The sequence below is a fragment of the Lepisma saccharinum genome, chromosome 26 (assembly GCF_977018435.1).
Source record: "Lepisma saccharinum chromosome 26, izLepSacc3.1, whole genome shotgun sequence".
NCBI lineage: Eukaryota > Metazoa > Arthropoda > Insecta > Zygentoma > Lepismatidae > Lepisma > Lepisma saccharinum.
In genome coordinates, this window is record NC_139254.1 from 60,687,838 (window position 1) to 60,711,775 (window position 23,938).

General features: G+C 37.6%; 1 protein-coding gene across 3 annotated transcripts in view; it reads right to left on the reverse strand.

Moving 5' to 3' along the window:
* Nucleotides 1-16,670, reverse strand: part of LOC145979814 (MFS-type transporter SLC18B1-like) — a 58,927-nt gene extending 42,257 nt beyond the window's left edge. Inside the window, exons 1-4 of one of the 3 annotated variants that reach the window (XM_083112832.1) lie at nt 16,550-16,670; nt 10,590-11,115; nt 7,361-7,456; nt 5,113-5,186 (exon numbers count right to left, since the gene is read on the reverse strand). In XM_083112832.1, coding sequence (XP_082968958.1) covers nt 5,113-5,186; nt 7,361-7,456; nt 10,590-11,021 — 602 coding nt within the window. In that variant the 5' untranslated portion in view covers nt 11,022-11,115; nt 16,550-16,670. Of the gene's footprint in view, nt 1-5,112; nt 5,187-7,360; nt 7,457-10,589; nt 11,116-16,047; nt 16,426-16,549 lie in introns of those variants that run through there. The other 2 variants (XM_083112834.1, XM_083112833.1) reach the window with 2 other exon arrangements.
* Between the last annotated feature and the right edge of the window lie 7,268 nt (nt 16,671-23,938).

A 23,938-nucleotide genomic window follows, 5' to 3' on the forward strand; every position in this document is an offset into this window, starting at 1 on the left:
ATAAAAAAAATAAAAAATATTGGCTTATTATTTAACTTGTATGGCACCCGAGAACATGAAACATGTTTCAATCTCTTTGGAAACGTCCATTCTTTGAAGAGAATACTAAGGTTTGCGCCTTCTCCCCAAAATAGCGGGAGAAGAGGAGGTAAACTCCAGATTTTTATGTTGTTTTTTTTTTTTCATTGAAATTCGGTAGTCGCGCCCCCAAACACCCCTTCTTCGGTTCGGTGATCTGAATTGTACACGGTTGCATGCTATGATGTTTTAGCTGCAAACCAAAACTTATCCGAAGTAGATTGCCCCCATAGTACCAGAGTTATAACAATTTTCCTCCAAACATGGAAATTACCTATTTTTCGTAAAAAAAGGAAAAATTACATTTTGGCATATTATTCAACTTGTATGGCACCAAAGAACATGAAACATGTTTCATTCTCTTGAGAAATGTCCATTCTTTGAAAAGAATACTAAAGTTCACACCTTCTTTCTAAATAACAGGAGAATAGTGGGAAAACTCCATATTTTTTTTTTCATTCACTGAAATTCGGTAGTCGCTCCCCCCAAACCCCCTTTACTCGGTTCGGCGTTCTGAATTGTACACCGCTGCATGCTCTGATGTTTTAGCTGCAAAACAAAACTTATCCGAAGTAGATTGCTCCCTTAGTGCCCGAGTGATAACAATTTTTCTCCAAAAATGCAAATTACTTATATATTTCGTAAAAAAATAATAATCACATTTTGGCTTATTATTCAACTTGTATGGCACCCAAGAACATAAAACATGTTTCATTCTGTTGAGAAATGTCCATTCTTTGAAAAGAATACTAAAGTTTGCGCCTTCTCCCCAAAATAGCGGGAGAAGAGGGGGCAAACTCCAGATTTTTGTTTTTTCCATTGAAATTCGGGGGACGTGCCCCCAAGCCCCCTTCCTCGATCCGGTGTTGTAAATTGTACACCATTGCATGCGCTGATGTTTTAGCTGCAAAACAAAAGTTATCCGAAGTAGATTGCTCCCATAGTGCCAGAGTTATAACAATTTTCGTCAAAAGACTGTTCGAAGTCAATGAAGACTAAATTCCCTGACATTTCCCTGACTTTTTTTGACACCTCAAATTCCCTGACTTTTCCCGGTTTTCCAGGTTTTCCAGGTCTGTCGCCACCCTGAATGAATATGTGCTGTTATATCACTATCCTTATACTGTCTTTTTACCTATTTATGTAATAAAAATATAATACACTTGAGACTGCTTTAGAAGTAACTCAGTTTGGCGTAATTCTGTTTTATACTTAAGTTACTGTATGTCCCGGCAAAATATAATTAAAATTGTGTTAATTAAACCGTATTTGTATGTAATGCATTTATACTTAATTCAGTGTTATATGTATGTACTAATTTTCTTAAATTCCAGTTGAGTTATACGTAAACAAGCTACATCAATGCCAAAGAAGTGAAGTGATCTTGTTGTTATAACAACACAAGGTGAGTTTCAAATAGAAAACAGGATACCGTGCATGGCGGCGGTCGGTCTCGAGTAGCGAGAAAAAAAGGGTTGCGGCGTGGCGGTGTCCCAGAGAAGGCAAGGAGAGGTGGCATGAAATCAGAGGAGAAAGATTTGCTGCAGTTGTTCAGAACATGAGATGCATTTTCTTTTGCACGCAATCACAATAGTACAAAAGTTAAAAAGATGCAGATATCTGATGTTTGCAGTGTTCCATAATAAAAACAGAACAGCGGTTCCTTCAGTGAATGTTTTCAATTGCTACTGGTTGGCCATGGAGAACAGAAAGAGGAAAAGTTAAACGATTGATCAGGAAGTAAAATTTAAGCGGGAAGTGGATGCTCATCCACATAAAACTTAAGAATAAAACTTTCAGATTCATCAATTTACCACTTTATGACAAAAATAACCTGTATTAGTACATCTTGTTCCTCAATAGATACAATTACATATTTCAATAATGATATGACATGATATCTAAATCTGATTTGTAAGTAATTCTCACAAGGGAGGTTATCTAAGTGTCCCCCTCCGATTTACATGAAAATTGGCAGGAGTATAGAGGGGCCCAAAGGAAGAAATACGTGTTTTTTTTGTTTCAGCTAAAAAACAGTTTTAGGGGCAAAATCCACCCTCAAATGTCAAGATGAGGACAAATTGAAGTGGGGATCTGACCCCGAAACCACATAAATATGGCATAGGAAGAACACGCACATATAATTGGAACACACACAGCACAGAACAGTAGGATTGTCAGTACCAAACTCAAGTACTCGCAGATACACAAGTGGGACACTTGAGATATGAAGGGCATATCACTGGCAACACACAGCTCTGTGCCGTGTGTGTTCCAATTATATGTGCATGTTCTTCCTATGCCATATTTACGTGTTTCGGGGTCAGATCCCCACTTCAATTTGTCCTCATCTTGACATTTGAGGGGGGGGGGTCTTGCCCCCTAAAACAGTTTTTTAGCTGAAACACAAAAACACTTATTTCTTCCTTTGGGCCCCTCTATACACCTGTCAAGTTTCATGGAAATAGGAGGGGGACACTTGGATAACCTCCCTTGTCAGTTATACATATTATTTTCTCTTCACCTTGACATACGTATAACTCAGGTTGAACTGTATTAATTAATTTGAATATTTTAATTAATCTAATATAATTATTTAATGTAAACATTATGTTATTCTTATTATGAGACACTTTGTTCCTAATCCCCCCCCCCCAAATATATTTTTAGATATGTGCCTGTTACACATATCTCTTCACTCTTTACTTCCCTGAAGATGAGAGTGACGTTAGCTCTCAAAAAGCGGAACTGACCTAGCTGATATCCTGAGAGAATTAATTCGTCATTCGCTGCCAGGAAATCTTCAAGAATTATTTTCAAACATCTTTCGATGCTAATTTTATACCCTGCACTGGCCAGTAAGAACAGACCCACACTCAGGGTTACCAGACTGCTGTAAGGGAAATGTAGGAAATGATGTCCCAAAATGTAGGACATTAAGTTAAAATGTAGGATGCAACACATTCTCAATAAATAATACATATTTCTATAGAACACGTTAGGAAGTAGTTGAAAAATGACACTTTTCAGTTTTTAAAAAAAATATTTCCCAACGAATGTTTAAATGCAAAATTTTAAAACTTGCAATCATACTAATCAATGCACCTCTTACTAATTGTTTTAAGTGGTACTTCTCAGAGGAGACAATTTTTATCAAAATTTCAGGTTTAGTCAAACTATATATTGATATTAGAGTGGACAGTCAAACTCGTTGAAATTATAGGGACCAATACCAAACATTTTACAGACTTTATGAAAAAAAAAATCTCTCGTGAGTCTGTTGTGCTGATGGTAATGAAATACTCTCTCAACATTTGAATTATGACCTGTAATGGCTAACAAATATTCGGCAATTACTGTAATTTAAAATGGTTTCATCTGGGGTAGTTTCTAGTTCAATAACAGGGTGTCTACCAAAATAATACATCCAGAAATCTTGACTTTTTCTGGACTTTTCTAGATCCTACTTAGGTAAAGTTGGAAATTAGTAATTAAGAAAATAAATATTTATATAATGAAAATCCCTATCAAAGGGCCAGTTAAGATGAAAACTGAAGCTGAATTTAAGAAGAGAATTAGCTCTGCTATTTCGTATTAATGCATCCTGAACTGTGTTTGGCAGACAAGCGAGGCTTTGGCGTCTGGACTAACAGCCAGTATAATCTTATGTGGGGTTTGTGTCGGTTGTTCATATGTGTTTGAGACTATCCATTCATCCATCTTATCTTACCATCATTCATCCTCATCTTCGCGATTAGCCAATGGGACAGAAAAAAGTGAATTAAAATAAACTAAATCAACCAATCAATAGCAAAAATTCTTTACCACAAGATTAAATTATTGCCTTTTTTTGTAACTTCTTGACCTACTTGTTGATTTTTTACTTTTTCTTGACTTCCATGACTTTCTTGACTGGCAGACACCCTGAATAACTTTGTTCTCTATACCCCTGCTTTACAATCAAATTATATTGAATACGAATGGGCAACACCTTGTTCCATCAGTTTAAACCCTAAGGCAAGAAATTCTGCTCAGGCATTGAACAGTGACGTTATCAGAATGTGGTCCCAAGACTTTGTTCATTAATTGCTTCCGTTTTCCCGATAGCAGGACAAACTTTATTGTTTTTGTGCAATGACTGAATAAAAATAAATTTCACTATTGAGTTTGGAAGTGCAGTCCATAGACTTGTAATTTGCATGACTTTTTTCTGTTATGTATTTTCCTAATTAATATTATGTGACGCTCAAAATGTAGGACATTTATATTTTTCAAATTCCTCCCGGATGCCGGACATAAGGCTAAAATGTAGGACATGTCTGGGAAAATCTGGACATCTGGTAACCCTACCCACACTTAGTATGATGACTAGGGTGCAGAAGTTGATGACCTAAAAATATAGGTATATGACCTATAGAATGTCCTAAAAAATGGGAAAAAATGACGTAAAACATGCAAAAAATGAGCACTAAATTTGTTAGTTTCAGGTTAAAAATTGAAATGAAAAGGAAACTAAACAAAATGCAATCTTGCTTTAAATAAAAAGGCACCAAATAATACCACATACACATTCAATTAAAATATGCAACGAGGATTTCCAATGGAAACAACCGAATAATTTTAAAACAGTTTTATGAAAAAGTAGTTTCCCCCGACACAACAAAGACTGTCACCAGTTCAGCATTTCTTTTGCTCGTAAATTGCAATCCTGCGAGATATATATATAGGCCTAAGATCACCTTCGTGAAAAGACTCAAGAATATTACCTAAATGAAAGAAGTGACAAAATATGACGAAACAATATACCAAATATTGCGAAAAATGCCGAAAATCGGTGAAAATGACTTAAAACCTGAAAATTGGCAAAAAATGCAAAAGAATGTACTTTAAAATTACCTTTTTTGGGTTCTAGACGAAGTGTAATATTGTGTATATTTAATGAGCATCGTGTTCGAGATGTCAGAAAAAAGATGACATTTCATCACCTTCCGCTCCCTAATGATGACAATGTTAACATCAACTGAAAATACTCACCCAAAAAGTATATTACAGCTCCCTGCTACAAACATACCGGAGAGGAAGCAAAACTTGGCACCAACGTTGGGCAGCTGAAAAAGTAAACTATCAACTGTTACACCCAGTACATCTTCCATAATTCAACAACTTCAAAAATGGAGTCAAGTTTTACATATCTCTAAACGACGCACACTTTTAGAAGCAATATCGGGCGGGGCCACACAAAGTGTGTGCATGGCGATCAGCCAATGGCAGGAGTGCAACGTTGTACAGTTAGGAGACTGCGGCGTGGAAGTTAAAAGCCGTGTTCTGTATTTTTCTTGCACGCAAGAAGTTTTCATAAAATCGCCATCATAAGATGGGGAAATACATTTTGAACCTGACGGTCCAAGTCCCATGAATTTCCGTCGCATACAGCCGGAGTTAGCGTTCCTTCAAGAAACAAGGGAAACATCACCTTTCATTTCCTTCCGCGCTGTTTTTTTTCGTTGCCACCATGTTGACGCAGCCGAGTTGTTGTGTCTAGGGAAAACTGTGGGTGTTAAATTCGCCTCGATATAAACAACGACGCTTCATTGTTCTGGGCGTTCTCGAACATTGAAAGTCTGGGTCAGTTTGAGTTCAGCATTTTCGTAGTAAGGACGGTGTAAAATTATTCGCTAATCGTTCCCTCGTGCGCCACAAAGAACAGTTTGTGAAAAGATTAAATACAGTCCTTTCGTGCAATAGTGTGTGTTCCATGTGTTCTTTTTATTTTAAATAATGTCACTCTCAAAACCTAGCACCAGTAGTACAGGCACCAAGGGTGCAAAATCTAATCATTAACCTTCAGGAGCGTGATTCGGAAATGAGTGAAATCAGTGACACGTAGACCGAGGAAGACAACGAGAGCGGTGATGAATAAATACCTTCAAGCTTCTTTCAGGTACGGGTTTCTCGTATATGCTACAGTGATATGATATTATAATCCTGTGTAGAAATATTCACTATATTATTTCACTTTACTCATATATACTGTGCATGCATTATCAAAATAATGGACACATCGCGAATCTTCTGTCCTTCCCTTGCGCTAGCAGTTAGTTTGACAACAGCGCAGTAGCACTGGCTGGGTATTGGCCGAACTCATGTTCCTTCTAAAAGCATGCGCCGTATAGTAATTATGAGAGTGTAAAAATGTATTAACCGAAGAAAAAATATTACGTGGGAAAAATCTAAATTGCAAACACATAAGAAAAATAACCACATGAATTAATTTTTTTGGTTAATTGATGTAATAATGTGTTAACAAATTCATTTAAAGTGTTACTCAAATGATATATAGTTCTACAACAATCAAACTTTGTTGAAGACATGAAGCAACAAAATACTGTCTACACCTCTCAAGTTTGTTAAGTTCTATTGCAAAATAACCACCACAATTTCTGTCTAAATTCTGTGAATTGGTCAAACAGGCACAGAACCGAAATATTTAAAAGGTAATACAAACATGAAAATTGTTGCATAGTTATGTTCCAGCTAGACATAATTTTGGAAAAATAATAAACTTTTAAAATATTGAAGAGATTTTCTCGGGCAATCAGTCAGGTGATTTCCAGATAGGCTTCCGAGCTTTTGAGAGTTAATGTCGCTCTCATCTTCAGGGATTGGAGTGCAGAGATAAGTCAGGGTGAAGTTATATGTATTTGGTGTGGGAGGGGTCCGGTGTAGGTGGCGGGTCAATCAGGTGGCATTTCTCCAATGTCCACGCTCCCAGTTGACTATCACTAACCAGGCTGGATCCAGTCCCCATACCAAATACATATATATAACTTTACCCTGACTTATCTCTGCACTACAATCCCTGAAGATGAGAGTGACGTCAGTTCTTGAAAGCTCGGAAGTCTATCCGGAAATCACCTGGCTGATTGCCCGAGAAAACCTCTTCAATATTTGCCGCCAGGAAAGCTTCAAGAATTATTTTAAAACATGCATCTCAAAATACTTGGAATACTATGAATGGTGGTGTAATTAGCTCGAAGTAGGGGTGGGGGTGCCAGCCATCTGCCCATTTAAATTTAAGACAATTCTTGTAAAGGATGATCCCCAGCATCACTGTCCCCATGTTAAACATTACAAGCATCCCCTCACCTACCCCAAACAAGACGAAGCTTAAGAAATACGAGCACTGGTTGTAACTGAACTTTCCATTTAAATTTTACACCTAATTGTGAACACATGAACGTACAAAATAGATAAATAAAACACTCAAAATTGTAGTACTTACAATTTTCCCAAAAATGGGAGACGAAATAAATATCATGAAGGCATAAAAACTAAATATAAATCCTGATATTGTATCGCTTACTCCTTTTGCAGCAGCCTGTAAAGAGAAAGAGAACTTGATATGTACATAAAATGTATTTTATCTACATTAAAAATTATGGGAAGCCTGGAATTTTAATAATGGCAATGAAAAAACAAGTTTATGCTGCTTGCGTGACATGTCGGTTGGATATCTAGCAAGCCTCCATCCCGAATGCTAGTTTTTTTTATATATTATTGTAATGCCTATAATTTTGGAAGACCAAAATGATCTGTCTGATCAAGTTTAACAGACTGGAGAATATTGTTTTAGAGTTTGATTTAAGCTTTTTCGGCTTATTCTAGACTAATCGGAATGGCACCCACAGTTTATATTTGGACTCTAATCACTGTGTAATATGCCTCAAAGGCGGATCGAATTTCAGACCCCTTCTTGTTTTCTCTTTATTCACTTTAGTCCTCATGTCTAATTGTTTACAAGAGGAGGAATTATGATAACGACATAAAAAAATAACCATCTATTCCAGTCCTGGACCCCTATTTTCGCAAAATACAAGTAATGCCATAATCTCTAAAACATGGAAATCATCTTGGATTCTGTTTGCAGTACTACATATTGTTTACGTAAAACCAAGAGTATGTTAGAATTTATTCTTGGTGAAGTGAGGTACTAGACTTAAATTTGCCTCTCTCAACTATAACTTATGGATCTGCCACTGACTGCATGTGTGTGAATAGTAATGAGAAGAATGCTGAATTTTTACATGCTGGTCTAGTCATGAAGTTTTGGAAATTGGAGCAGCAGTGTTGGATAAAAGAATCAAAGTTCCAGATGTAATACTTCATGACAGTGTCAACACTAGGGCTCGGAAGTTGAGGAAAAATCCTTTTTTTTCCCCCTAGTGTCCGAAGACGAGGCCCAACATAATATATGTTCATTTTGGGCCATTGTAGGCCAGAAAAAGGTGGGTTTTATTGGTCCTTTTTTGGTGTTTCTTGGCTTATTGGTCCTTTTTCAGCCTTTTTTTTTTGCAACTTCACCTTCTTTCGACTATGTTTTTACTGCCTATTCTCAATTCGAATCATCATCAGTTCATCACCACTTAAACATCCTTTCTGTAGTAAAGAAATAAAATATATATATATATATATATATATATATATATATATATATATATTTGAACCATCCCTGAAACGAGAGAAAAACATTTTTGGACGACTGAAGCAGGTACGGTACAAGGTCCTTGAACATTAACTTGTCTGGTAGGTCACACTGGAGATTACTATTGGGATATACTGCAATGCCAACTGAGGTAAGGTTTCCGAAGTCCTATTTCTGTAACCCTAGTATGGTTAGGCCAAATATGATTCTTCAAATATGATTTTTCAAATTATGTTAATCTAAAAAATATATAATGTCTGAAAGAAGATGCATTTCATTCATATAGTAGTTTTTTCGCACTGTGTGTTCCATACCAGCAGAATTTGGTATTTTTTTATTCATTAAATATGTAATTAAAACTGAAGTTATTAATTAATTTGGATGACATTTATACATCCTTTTTTTAGTTTTTAGGTCTTTTTGAGATTTTTAGGTCTTTTTTTGGCAATTTATAGGTCTTCAACTTCCAAGCCCTAATTATCACAAACAACAGTAGCAAGATGGGCAAAAGCTTTTGAAGAGAGATACCACATTCATATTATGGGCACATCAGCAAATAGGCTATTTTTGCCCTTCACAGAATATGGGGAAAGGACAAACTGAGGACAGAATCTTCATACCATAGTCAAAAGCTAAGGCTGTAAAGAGGAAGGAACTCAGGGTGATACCGTCTTCTGCGTTTGAAAAGTGCCTTGAAGACTGGGTTAAGCGTTGGTATATGTGTGTTGCATCTGATGGGACCTATTTTGAAGGCGACAAAATAAATGTTGATGATTAACCACGTATTTTGGGTTTTATTCACAAATTCCAGGTACTTTTTGTACGCAGTAGTATAAATTGTTCCAGCAGCTGCCCCCCCCCCCCCCCATGGCAGACTGGTTAGCACATCGTGGTACGACAGCAGGGTTCCCAGGTTCGAATTGTGAGTGTCCATTCATCAATTTCATCATGTCATGACTCATCCCAATCTTCGCAAATTTGCCAAAAGTGGCACAAAAAGCAAAGTGAAATAAAGCAAATCAATCAATATCATGCCAGCGATATATCGTCACGATACTTGGCGATATTTATCATCGAGACAATATATCGCCAATACCACGACGCACAAAAATATATCCTATCGTCTGTGACAATATTTTCTTAGGGAAGACATAAGTGAGTTACTGAAATAATTTCCGCGAAACTTACTTGTACATGTTCTATTAATTTTGGTGGCCTCTTCCACCATCCAATTGGGAAACTTTATGCTTATATTTACAAGTAAGTTTTGCATAAATTATTTTATTAACTCACTTACGTCTTCCAATTATCAAGCACGTTTTTTATTCCCCCTAACATGAATATTTTCTTGACGTTACATTGCGATATCAAATTTTCGATATAGTCCATTTATATTGTGCACCAATTTTGCACGAAAAGCTGTATTTTTGCGATTACATGACATCTATTTTCATATTCTGATGAAATTCTTGAATATTCTAAAGCAAATTCTTTGGTAAATTGATGAAGAAAATGGAAGAATATTTACACACCATTATTGATCTATATTTTGAAAGTATTTTATCAGTATCGCTGGGAATCTGTAAGAGTATTGGCATCAGTATCGGTTAACTCTAGTAAACATACTATTGTGTTGCCATATTGCAGAGATCCAGTCTTGTGGTGAACAGTCCCATCATAATATATATTTCTTGCTACACATTGTCAATAAGATAAGATAACGTTCCCCTTGTACATAGCCCTGTGACATGAAGGTACATTTAGGGTAATTGGCGGTGGATCCCATACATTCTCGATTACTGCCCCTTTGAAAATCGAAAAGGAAGCTTTAAATTGCATACTGATTAAAAGAAAGGATTAAAAAAAAGTATAGAAGAACAGGAAGGAGCACACTCAGGTGTACCAATTATCTATTACATGACTGTCCACTGGATATGCCCAGTTGTTCCATAAAAAAAAAAAAAAAACATACTAAATTGTCATAACAATACATACCTTACAGATATAAAAATGTTAAATGTAAACTTACCTCTTTTGGAAAGAACGGAGCCAAAATAGACATAGCACAGTAGCTACTAAAATCAACAAGTGCAAGGGAGAACAACGTCACCATCTGCCCCCTTGAGAAATGTTTCAACACACCAGCCTGTGGCCGCCTTTGAGTTCTGAGTAACCTCTCGTGAATTCTTTGAATTTCCCTTATCGAGTACCGTCTCTGCTGGAAACCAAACTCCGACTGACTCCTGACGTAATTGCCACGGAAATTAATGGTGGGCGACGTGTTCCCCTCGTCATCTCTATCCCAGAATTCCGAGTTGCTCCTTATTTCCCGATGCCACCACTGCTCGGTTCGAACGTGATTTGCCACGTCCTCACCATCATCATCACTGCTATTGTCATTATGAACAGCAGTGGGGGGGTTAGGGTCTATATGCACACTTAACTTCTTTGTATCACTCATGGCTTCTCAAGTTTAAAGCCTGTGCAACATGAAGAAAGGCACATCCAGTTTTGTTAGAGAACCATTTCTTATCATTTTAGCTGCTACACACAAACTGAAAGAAAGTTAAGAACATGACATTAATAAGGTAGCACACAAGAACTTACTAGACTTAAAATGAAATTAAGTGGCACCCTATTGGTACTAGCTGATATAGAGAGAGTGGTAAAATTGCTAAAAATTTTACACATCTGATATATCTACCAATAGCATGTAATTTAATGCAAAATTCTTCCATTTTGTTATTTTTATGAATATGTCCTGGATTTATAAATTAAATGTCTAAATATCCAGCGGTGGCATATTCTGAAAATTTGACCCGGTTTACTGCAATAAATATTATTTATTGTACATATTTATATCATTTAGATAAAATGGATTTTAAAAAAAAACAATGGAGGCATGCAAGTAAAACAAATACAGAAGTCCAACAACTTAAAATTTTCCAGAAATTTCTACATATATGAATTGGAGAATACATCACTAATATGCAGTCTATTTCAACAAAATCTACTGCAGTCAACTGGCTACAGAGATTAATTACAGCTATTTATGTCCTTAAACCATCTTTGCACTTTTATATTGGATTGGCGGGTATAGGTAAATAGAACCATACTCTAGCAAGAAATTCTATAGTCAAGGATTTAGGTTTTTTTTTTATTCAAATCTTACTTTTAATAAACACGTAGAACAAATAATTAGTGAAGCGTTCAAGAACCTTGGGTTTATTCTTAGAATGGGGAGGGATTTCAAGAGTATAGAGACAAGAATATTAGGTAGAAATTTTCAGCGATAAAATGCAGGCTCGACCAGGACTCGAACCCTTGTCTCTGGCATACCGTGCCATTGCTCTTACCACTGAGCTACCGAGTCGGCCTGGTTTCGCCTGATTTTTCGCTATCTCTGTTTTCGCGATAGCGGAAAATCAGGTGAGGCCAGGCCAGCTCGGTAGCTCAGTGGTTAGAGCAATGGCACGGTATGCCAGAGACCAGGGTTCAAGTTCTGGTCGAGCCTGCATTTTTCGCTGAAAATTTCTACTAAAAGTTTTGTATTATTCATATGTAAGACCAAAACTCGAATATGCATCTGTTATATGGAATACAGACACAGCAAAGAACAGTGAAGCAATTGAAAGAGTCCAATCAAGATTTCTTAGATTTTTAAAATACAAATTTCAGAAAGTTTACCCCACATTTGAACAATACGACAACCTAATATATGAAAGTTGGTTTACAAAGCTATGTCATAGAAGAACATTACAGGAAATAGTATTCTTGTGGAAGTTGTTAAATCACGAAGTAGATGCTGAACATTTACTCTGCCAGATAAATTTTTTTAATCCCGTCGTCGTAAACTAGACTCAAGAATGAAGTTTTTCTTATAAAGAAGGCTAGATCGGAAATTAAAAAGAAATCTCCACTGTGGAGAAGTGCACCAGTTACAATAAATTGCTAATCAAGAATAACACCATTGACATTTTTTCTATGAACCTAAGGGATCTCAGTAAAGCCACTATTAACACAATGACCTAAGTTTAAACACATAATTTCCTAATGAAATGATGTGATAAAGTGTGTATATATCTATATATAGAAAATAATTTTAAATGTATTTACATAATTTCTATCTCTATAGTACAGAAATATATGTAATTATATTCACTATGCATCCTTCAGATGGGCTCTGTAATTAGGTATGTACTTGTTGAGTTCAATAAATAAATACTTCTTCTGGCAATAATTTACTGAACCTCCATGAAAAAAGTAAAAAGTTCAAATGAAAATTATGCTGTAATATGCTGTTTACTGTAGCTATGGGTATCCTTGACCCTCTGTAGCCCCTGGAGAAAGTGAAATGGTTTATGAAGATTTTTGTTGTTTATGAACGTTTTCAGTTGATTTTTGCTCACAGAAATGTGTTATTGTGAAGTAAAGTAAGTCTGTTGCCTTAGCATGTTACTTTACTGTGTAGCAGAACAGCCCGAAGACTTCATGTAATTGAAATTAGCTCCCAAAATGACTTTCCACAACAGCAGCTATAATTTTACGTGGTTAGGTTAGGATTGTTAGGTTTGGTAATCAGCTTTTTCTCCGACACGTTGTTTCGCTATTTTAGTGTGCATGCGAACAGTTTTACTACAAAAAAGCTGCGAAAATACTTCGAAATTGCAGGTTTTAACTTACGTGGGCCATTCTTTGGCACCAAATATCTCCGTTACTTTTGCTTTCCTAACACTGGAACCACTTTTTATCTTTAAAACATTGAAATCTGTCGAGTGCCGCAAACACGGGACATTTGTGCTGCAATGACACGGACGACGGAGGGTTAATATTGGCAAGCACTAAAACCACACAATATCCTTGATTTTTCAGGTTTATCCACATGAGTGGGAACTCTGATTCATTGCACAAGGCATACTTTTACATTTAGTAATGTGTGCAACTGTATCTTATAAAGTACACTAAATCATGTTGCATTTGCATATTCATTTTTATTAAATATACATTTTGTTGGCGCCAGGTAACAGGCAGACAGAGAATACACAGCCCTACACCACTCATTCACACTATGCCAGTCTCTGTGGCGGAGTGGTTAGCACAGCACACTATGATGCCAGGGGTCTCAAGTTTGAATCCCAGGCTGGGCATGGGTGTTTACCAGTGTTTCTTCATCAATTTCATCATGTCGTTACTCATCTTTATCTCTGCAATTAGCCAAAAGTGGCAGAAAACCCATGTAAAATAAACAAAATCAAACAATCATATTCCTGGATATGCTTGCCAACTTTAGAGAATACAATTCCAGAAGATTTCTCTACAGCCTTAAAATAAATTTGGTAAATATGCGATATAGCCCGAACAGATTTCTTCAAATTTACAGGAGAAACTACTTACTGAAATCAGTTTCTGTAGCATTGTCGAAGTTCTTCGAGGTATTTTCTTTCGTGGAAACTCAAAACTTCACCATAGAATGCTGCAGAACAAGAAATAATCACTTTTTATGTAAGGAACTTGCATTTTCTGTAAAGCGACAACATTTTGCCATTGTTTCCATTATGTACCTGCAGATGGTGCGAGCGTCGAAAGTCATGCAGTCACGCCAGTGTTTCCAAACATGCCTTTTTTTACGAGAATTTTTTTTTCTTCTTTTTTTTAACTGCTTACCTAACCTAACCTAACCTTGCCAGAAATGGTCCATGGGGCTATCGTGGATGATTTTTGGGGCAATCCGTCAATGGTTTGTGATGACATAATGAACATGAAAGTAGGTATTTTTCGGTTAAGAAGGTTGAAACACTGCATACCCACTCCAAATCGATAAAACACAAGCACGGCGCACGATGATCCATGACAAGTGCACGCCATATTGTCTGTTACCCAAGCGGAACAAAGAAGATAAATAATGACTCGTAGGTAAAATTTTCGTATCCCCAAAACGTAATTCTTCAATTTTACAGGAGAAAGTACTTACCGAAATGGGTTTATTTATACTTTAGGAAGGTCTTGGAAGTTTGTTTTAACCTCATTGAAATTTTTTTGCCGGTAAATCATGTAATTTTCGACATTAATGTCACTTCGATGCACGAAAGCTGTTCCCTTGATGTCCGTCTACTACGTGAACCAAATATTTGCGAGCGTTTCATGACGTAACAACCGGTCAGTGTTTCCAAATACGCGGTTTTGTAACTGTGTAACAGTTCTAGAACGTAAATAAACGTGAGTTACTGTTCATCATTTCTGATTACGAACTTGCGACAACATGATGTGCACAGGATCAGTGGCATGCTCAATGTGAGGTTGATGGGGGTTATAACCCCCCCTTTCGCCCAGTATCTCTAAGGCTATTTATGAATGGTTCGTGGGGCTATCCGTGAATGGTTCGTGGGGCTATCCGTAAATGGTTCGTGGGGCTATTTATGAATGGTTCGTGGGGCTATCCGTGAATGGTTCGTGGGGCTATTTATGATTGGTTCGTGGGGCTATTTATGAATGGTTTGTGGGGCTATCCGTGAATGGTTCGTGGGGCTATTTATGAATGGTTCGTGGGGCTATTTATGAATGGTTCGTGGGGCTATCCGTGAATGGTTCGTGGGGCTATTTATGAATGGTTCGTGGGGCTCTCCGTGAATGGTTCGTGGGGCTATCCGTGAATGGTTTGTGGGGCTATTTATGAATGGTTTGTGGGGCTATTTATGAATGGTTCGTGGGGCTATTTATGAATGGTTCGTGGGGCTATCCATGAATGGTTCGTGGGGCTATCCGTGAATGGTTCGTGGGGCTATCCGTGAATGGTTCGTGGGGCTATTTATGAATGGTTCGTGGTGCTATCCGTGAATGGTTTGTGGGCTATTTATGAATGGTTCGTGGGGTTTTCGAACCCGAAAAAAAATTCCTAATTTTGAAAAACAAATTTAACTATGTTTCCTAACCTAACAGAACGTAACCTAACCTTGCCGTGCATGGTTCGTGGGGCTATTTATGAATAGTTCGTGGGTCTATCCGTGCATGGTTCATGGAGTTTTCGAACCTGGAAAAAATACAAAATCAGTACCACGAAAGTAGGTATTTTTCTATGAAGAAGGGTGCAACACTGCATAACCACTGATCATGGACTACGCTAGTCAAGATTTCTCCGCCATATCGCGTGTAACGCAAGCAAAAGCGAACAAAATAAAAATACTCGATATTTCGAAAATTGAGATTATTTGCCTGCAAAAAACGAAATGTGAAATAGAAGAATCCTTACGAATGCAGAATATGTAAGTATCAATGTGAAAAATTCGAAAATAAGGGAATTAGAGACGTTTGGTGGTTACCGAAATTTTAATGACTACTATCCTGAATTTCAGCTATTGTGTGTTTGCGGTATTTCTACTGTTATTACAAAATTGAATCAAATTGACCACAATTGGTAAGTAAAAAAAAAAAAATATGCACACGCTCTTTTGAAGCCATAATACTGCTGCTTCTTACAAATGAAACTTTACCTCGGGCGTTATCGCATATTTACCCTACATTCTGCTTCAAACTCGTTCCTTTACTGTAACCAATCAAAAAAAACTTTCGCATGTGTCACTGAACGTGCACTAATTCTTCCTTTTCTGGCGACTCCGAACTGGCCATATCAGCGTGAACACTAAACCCACTGTAATATACTACGAACAAATGTATATAATGAAGCAAAATTGCGTGGAGGATATAAATAAGTCTCCAAACTTCGATGCAACAATGCATTTCTTTTCATATTCTGCAGTTCTTGTGTACAGGCTTTGGTGCAACGACGTGTTTAAACTTTCAATTTCTCCCTCCCCTCACTTTTTTACTCCAAATTTACTCATAGCAGCAAGCAGCATGATCCATAGATTTTAGTCGTCATCCAGAAACTTAATACACCAAAACATGGTCTACAAAAAGAATGTCATTCATACAATTACGCTCCAAAGAAGGAAGCAGATAGTGTGTTTTTCGCGAAATCTTCGAAAATCTTACCTCGTCATTTAATGAACACCATATTTACTACAATTCATCATTGACACCAAATCGTTATAGGTCGATATAGTCGCTGATCAGCGGGTCACCCTTATCGCACAATGCGAGGACAACCTTTCGTTCTGACGTCATAGAGGATACTATTCACTTTTAGTCTAAATGCCTAAGTTGTTGGATTGGACTTGTTAGCTGTAGTTTCCTTAGCATTAATAATGCATTTTCAGTGTATTTATGCTTAGAGAACCAAACCTTACAGGCCTGACCTAACAACATAAGCTTTGATCTTCTGACGTGAGAACGCAATGTGTTCTTCACGGTGTGCGATAATGGAGACCCTTGACCAGTTCTGACTTTCAACGATCTTACAATTGATCCACGTCAACTGTTGTCAACAAAAAGCATGTAGTTCTGTTTAACGTGCGTTATATATTTCATTTCAATTAAGTTACATAATGACAAATGTTATTAGATTCCACATTCTTTAAAAAGAAACCATTTCGATAATGCCAGCAACTGATTTCAATATATTTTCAATACAGGAAAATTTGTTACATCTTCTGTTCACTACTGTCTACTGTCAATAACGGCAACGGTAGGCGCCACGCGCATCCCACGCAGTTCATCATCTTCTTCTTCTTTTTCTGACCCTGTCAGACAAAACACTGTCGACTTTGGCCAACGTTCCTGTATTTGTAGTATGGGACAGTAGTAATCTGTGGTATAGGATTTCCGTTACACAACTTTTCCAGTTCCCGTGTAATACCATATGGTAATACGAATACGATACAAGACAGAGGACACTAATAAATCTTCATTTTTACACTTTTACATTCTATGGTCTGTTTATATTTCGATTTGACATTTTCGTGCATAACCATATAAAATCCAAATAATTGTTATTGATAAATCAGATAAAAGATGAAGTAAAGATATAGGTAATGGAATTTTTAATCTTATCAGATTTTTATATAAAATATTTCGTTGGTGTGAGAATTGATCACATTCCAAAAATAAATGTTGGGCATCTGGATTATCTTCACCACATGTACAATTTTTTTGATGTATAATACCTATTTTCGCTAAATGTGCTGGTGTGCGTACGTGACTAGTTCGCAATCTATTAATTAAAACTATAACCTGCCTTGGAAGAGGACATCTGTGGAACCATGGTCATCTTGCATCAAATTCCGCCAGCCATCTATATGTATGACTACCATCGTCAATTGTTCCTTGCACCAAATATTCCAGTGATTTTTTATTTTAATTTTAACTCTAGGTAACAGATCTGTATAAGGGAGTCTGATGAAAGATATTTGAGGTAAATCCCTTGCTCTCTTAGCGTACATATCTACCATAATATTACTCTGGTTAATATGATGTGCCTTGACATATGTAAACTGAACAGTTATATTTTTGGATTGTGCTTGTTGAGTTAGTTGTATAACCAATATAATGAAAATAGATTGACGACATAGTTGGGGATATGATGATGTTAGTGCCTGTAAGACACTTAACGCATCTGTTAGAATGAGTATTTTTTTATAGTTATTTTGTATGGAATAAGTTAATGCACGGTAAATTGCATAGCACTCTGCTGTAAACATTGTAGTGTCTGCTGGTAACCTAAATATTTCGTGTTGATTCATTTCAGGAATATAAAACGCACAACCTACATCCTGAAATTTTTTTGAGCCATCAGTATAAATGAAAATTAAATCTGGCTATATTTCTCTATACCGAGCATGCTGACCATGATCTAAAAATTGGACGTTAGCCTGAGCATAAAGAGGAAAATCTACTTTATATACTGGAAGTGAATGATATGTGAAAGAATTTTTGGTACGCGTCAGGATCCATACAATAACAGTGGAGGAAATAAAATTTCGGGTTGATCGGATCTATAACATTTACAATTGCCCACTGTTTTTGTGTTTCAAATAGCAAATTAAAGGGGTGATTATGATTCTCCCAGGCTTGAAAAAGAAATTTATTTGTTAATTGTTTACGCCGATGAGATAGAGCCATCTCTCTATTTTCCATATAAACACTTACGTTTGGACTAGAGTTCATTAATCCAGAGCAAATTCTTAATGCTTTGCGTTGTAGTACATCAATTTTTTGTAACAGTTTTGGGGACGCACCACCGTAACTGAGAGACGCATACTCAAATAAGGAGCGAAAGCAGTTTCTGTAAAATAGTAACATAATTGTGGGTTGACTACCCCACTTAGTAGTTGCCAATCCACGAAGAATATTTAGGATAGATTTTTCTCTGTTTATTAAATAATCTATGAATTCCTAAATATTTACATGTAGATACCACTGGGATGTTAGAATGATTAATATTATTAGGAAATACATTTTGGCTACGAGAATTAAAAATCATAACTTGAGATTTATTAAGGTTGAAAGATAAACCTACTTCATAAAACCATAACCATACTTGAAGTTTATATATTAAACGTGTCATGTACGAGGGAGAATCAAATGAAAACCGCAAAAGTGACATTAAAAATATTTTTTTTCTCTCTAGTCGTTTGGAAATTTGCAGACACAGTCCTTGACGTCTTTCCGAGCTGGTAGTACGAAGCAGTACCGGTAGGTGAGGTTGGATGTGAGTAACAGCTGATTCAAGATGGCGGCACCACTACGCAGTTGCACCAAGCAGGAGCAGCGTGGAGTTATTCGATTTGTATGGAGTGAAGGTGTGAAACCGGTTGATATTCATCGGAGAATGCAGACAAAGTATCGGGATACCTGTCTGTCACAGCGGCAAGTCTACGATATGTACAAGAAATTCGCAGAAGACTTTATTGACTGATGCTTCCCGTCCGGGGCAGGCTCATCGAGTTGTAACAGAGGAGTCAGTCCATAGCCGCAGCAGATCGGCTTATTCAGGAAAACCGGCGTGTCACCCTGGCTGAAATGGCTTCCTTGCTGAATAGGAGCTTCGGTTCAGTACAACACATAGCGCATGACGAACTCCGCTACAGGAACTGAAAGTCCGTCGGGTTGACGCATGTCAAGAGCTGCTGAGTCGTTATGAAGAGGAGGGTGAGGATTTTCTAGCTCACATTGTCAACGGGGATGAAAGTTGGGTGTACCATTTTCAACCAGAGACGAAACGTGCAAGCAAAGAATGGCGACATTCGTCTTCGCCGAAACCAAAGAAGTTTCGCAGCCAGCGCTCTGCAGGGAAAGTCATGTTGACTTTATTCTGGGAAAAGAAAGGCCCTATTCTGGAACAGTACATGCCCCCACGTACGACAGTGACTAGTGCCACCTACACCGACCTTCTCAAGAACAATTTGAGGCCAGCGATACGCACAAAGCGAAGGGGATTGCTGAGTGCAGGCGTTTTTGCTTCAACATGATGACGCCCGTCCTCATTCTGCTCGTGAAACCATGAAAACCATCGACGACCTACGCTTTAAGTGCCTACCACATCCGCCATACTCGCCAGATTAGGCAAGATCTGATTTCCACATCTTTGGTCCATTAAAGGAGCACGTTAAAGGGCAGAGGTTCAAGTCTGATGAAGACGTCCAATTGGCGGTACACGAGTAGCTACAGAGTCAACCGAAAGAATTTTTCTCACGCGGTATCGAAGCACTACCTATCTGATGGCGTAAGTGCATTGAACAGGGAGGGGACTATATAGAAAAATAATGTACAATCAAACATTATCCCTGCATCAAAATAGTGGAAAAAAATTAATTGCGGTTTTCATTTGATTCTCCCTCGTATATTTGTTCCTGTGTTGCTTGTGGAGTAATTCTGTAAAAACAGAAATCATCTGCATATTGAATAAGTTCAAAATCCTCCAATTGTTCATAGTGTAGAGACTGTGTATATATATTAAATAATATAGGACTGAGTGGAGCTCCTTGCGGAATTCCTGTAGTTGTAAATCTAGGCCCCTGAATAGAATTTTGAAACCAGACAAAAAATTTTCGATCAGCATATAAATTCCAAATTAATCTGGGAATCATAGGAGATATATCTATTCTTTCTAGTAATTGACAAAGTTGCATCAGTGGTACAGCATCATAGGCTTTTTCCACATCGATAAATAAACTATAACAATAGGTGGCCGCGGTGGCTCAGTCGGTAACGCGTCTGACTACCATGCTCAAGGTCCCGGGTTCGATCCCCGGCCGGTTCAAATCCGGGAACTTTTCTAACGGTGGAAGCGGCCCCGGCGCCCACCCAGCGTCGAATAACATGGGTACCTGGGGGAAACCCTGGGGGGTAAAGGCGGTCAGGGGCGTGATGCTGATCACATCACCCCCACTCACGACCGGATCAAGAAAGTGTGGGGCGTTACCCCCACACCCACTATACGCCTTCATGGCGTGGTGCTATGCACAGGGGAACACTTTACCTTTTTTTTTTAATAGGAATTCATAACAATATTATTTTGAATTTCAGCGTTGAGAATTGCAATGGCATCTTGACTACTATGTTGTAATCTGAAACCAATTTGCGTAGGGGGAAAGAATCGTTGTTTTTCTAAAGTCCACATACGACGTTTTTGTAGCGTGCGTTCGAATAATTTTTCCAATACTGAAATTAGGACTATTGGTCTGTAGGAATGGGCATTTGATGGTTGTTTATTCGACTTTAATATAGGAATGGACATTTCCACTCAATTTTTTTACAACAATTTTAAAAACTACACCCTGGAAAAATTACCCCTGCAAGTTCTCGCGTTTCTCTGCGTCCAGTTTAAGGCAGAAACGAGACTTCCAAAGCTGGGAGGCTAGCGTTGCGCTGAAAACACGCCGCCGCCATGTTTCTACGTCACTTCTTAGGGAGAGCTCTTTTGTCGTCTGCTTCGAGCGTCCAGTTCCGGATGGGTAGCCCACGGTGAGCGAACACGTGCAGCAGTTTTACAAATCTGTACCGATTTAAATAATGGAAGAAGGAGCTATAGGACAAAGGACAGCTATGCTTTGTAATGATCATTCTTCTATGAAATATTCGTGCTGCTCACGTGCAAGATAAATGAAAGGGTTCAGCTGCGTGTGTGTTCTCAGGCCATGCGAAAAATATTGCTTATAAAATTGGTTGCTGACCAGACACTCAAAAATATTTTTTAAACTTATATTTATCGATATTTACCGTAACCTATGTAGTGCAAAGTAGGAATTTTCACATTCTTCACATTATTTATAAAGCCTATTTAACTTTCTTTTCCATAAAGCAATTTCAGTGTGTGTTCCATTTCTGTTGCGCAAATTATGATCAATCATTTTTGTGCAGATAAGAGAAAATGCACTGAGAAGATTACATTAGTTGCACAGTAGATATCTATACTTAGTTTTTGCATAATTATTACAAGGAAATAATGTGTATAACCATGGGCGTATTTAAGGGGGATTCAACGGGTCCAACCCCTCTCTTTTTTTTGGTTCACTAAAATTACCAGTTTCCTTGTTCTATCCGCTTGTTCATAAAAAATTCCTTCGGACTTATTTCATTCTCTTAAATTAGAGACGTATAGGACGGGATACGGATGGGAAGGAAATTTCGTAATTCCACACACCAGATGGGACTGTAGACCAATATCTGCAATTTCCTGATAGTTTCGGAATTTCTGCGATAAGAAACTGCATTGAGACTATCAAATCAGTTATTTTTCCCCCTCGAATCATATTAAATAAATTTGGTTCTTAAAAACGTAGTGACACAAGATGAACAGAAAAGTATCAATACTTCGTGACTACAAACACACAACTTTGTCGGGTCTAACATCCCCTCCACCCATGCTCCCCAACAAGCTTCCGGCCAGCAGTGTCCTGGATTTTCACTTACGAAATAAAGCAACCCTAATCATACCAAAAGTTGATCCATCCCTCCCCCCCGTGAACTATATATACGCCCATGTGTATAACAATATCCCATACTGAAATGGTACGATATAATTATTTTGAATTTTGTACTGCGAAAAAAGCCGCCTCATCTCGTTACCCCGAACGCATTAATTGGTTGGTTCACAACTTCACCACTAAGGATCCTATCGAGACGAGACATGGCAACCTTGGTCTCGTTCTCGTTGAGAGTTGTAAATGTCTGTCTCGTTTTTATTTGTAAATGTCTCATTGACAGTCTCGTCTCAATTTACAAACATCCGTCTCGGTTTGGGAGGGCAATTCTCGTTCTCGTCTCAAGTCTAGAAAAATATAGAATTAACAACGTATGCAGAGGCTTATCATTATAAATACAAAAAAACTTATTATTATTATTTTACTCCTTGTTTCTACGGTACGAGCCCTCGAAAACTGAATATTATCCTGCTTATCTATGCAAACCAAACCGCAGATTCAGAATTTCCAGGAATGAACTGGCGTTGTAAATATTATACACAAAATTCATGATTTATTTGAGGAAGTCGCATGTTCCAGGTTTGACTCTCGACCTGGGCATGACTGTTTCCTTGTGAGTGACATTTCATTGAACTGGAAATTGTTACATGGGAAGATGTTTGCTCGAGACTTTGGGGACAGCTAGGGGATGCCTTATTGTTAATGCTAGTGTTGCTCACGAGACGAGGCATGTTCCGTCTCGTCTCATAAAAGGAGATGGGACAAGTGAACGTTTTCGAAATGAGATGGGACAGAAGAAAAAGTTCGTTTCTTATCATGGCAGGTTGGGTGATACTTAGATTGTGCAGTTGGTGGTAGTGTGTGTGTGTGTGGGGGGGGGATGTACTCCTGCACCCCGACTTCGAATACAGCTTGTAGTTATTCATCTTCATTGTAGCGATTAGCCAAAAGTGTGAAGAAATGTGATGTTAGAGATGATAATTAATAAATAAATTATAATAAATTAACCATGCGTTCTCATCGTTGCGGTTAAGCAAAGTGACGGAAAAGCGACGTAAAAGTAGGCTAAATACAAAAATTTGCAATATATATATTAACTGAAGAAAACTTTCATTTACTGCAGGAAATTGAAAAACTCACCGTATCTTTTTATACCGTATCACCTCTTATATTGCAGAAATTGGCGTATAAACCAGTGTGTTCTAAAAGTATTATCTTAAAATTTGTGAAGAAAATATTATGACGAAAATAACTGTAATTCCAGAAAGGGCATTCCTATAATATTAAGTTCTTGCCAGTCAGAACTACCCTATGTATTCGCAATGAACAAGGCTGTTCACGTGTTCAGCCATTGACTGTTCCAAGGTTTGCTTTGTCACCCTAATGGGAAAACCCTCTACCGAGTGGCTCAATTATAGTAAATACTACTATACTGCTAGGGCATAATTCATCTCCAAGAAATGGAGCACAGATTTTTGCACTGGAAGTTGTAAGATACTTGATTGATTGATTGATTGATTTAGTTTATTTTACTTCGCGTTTTGTGCCTCTTGGCTAATTT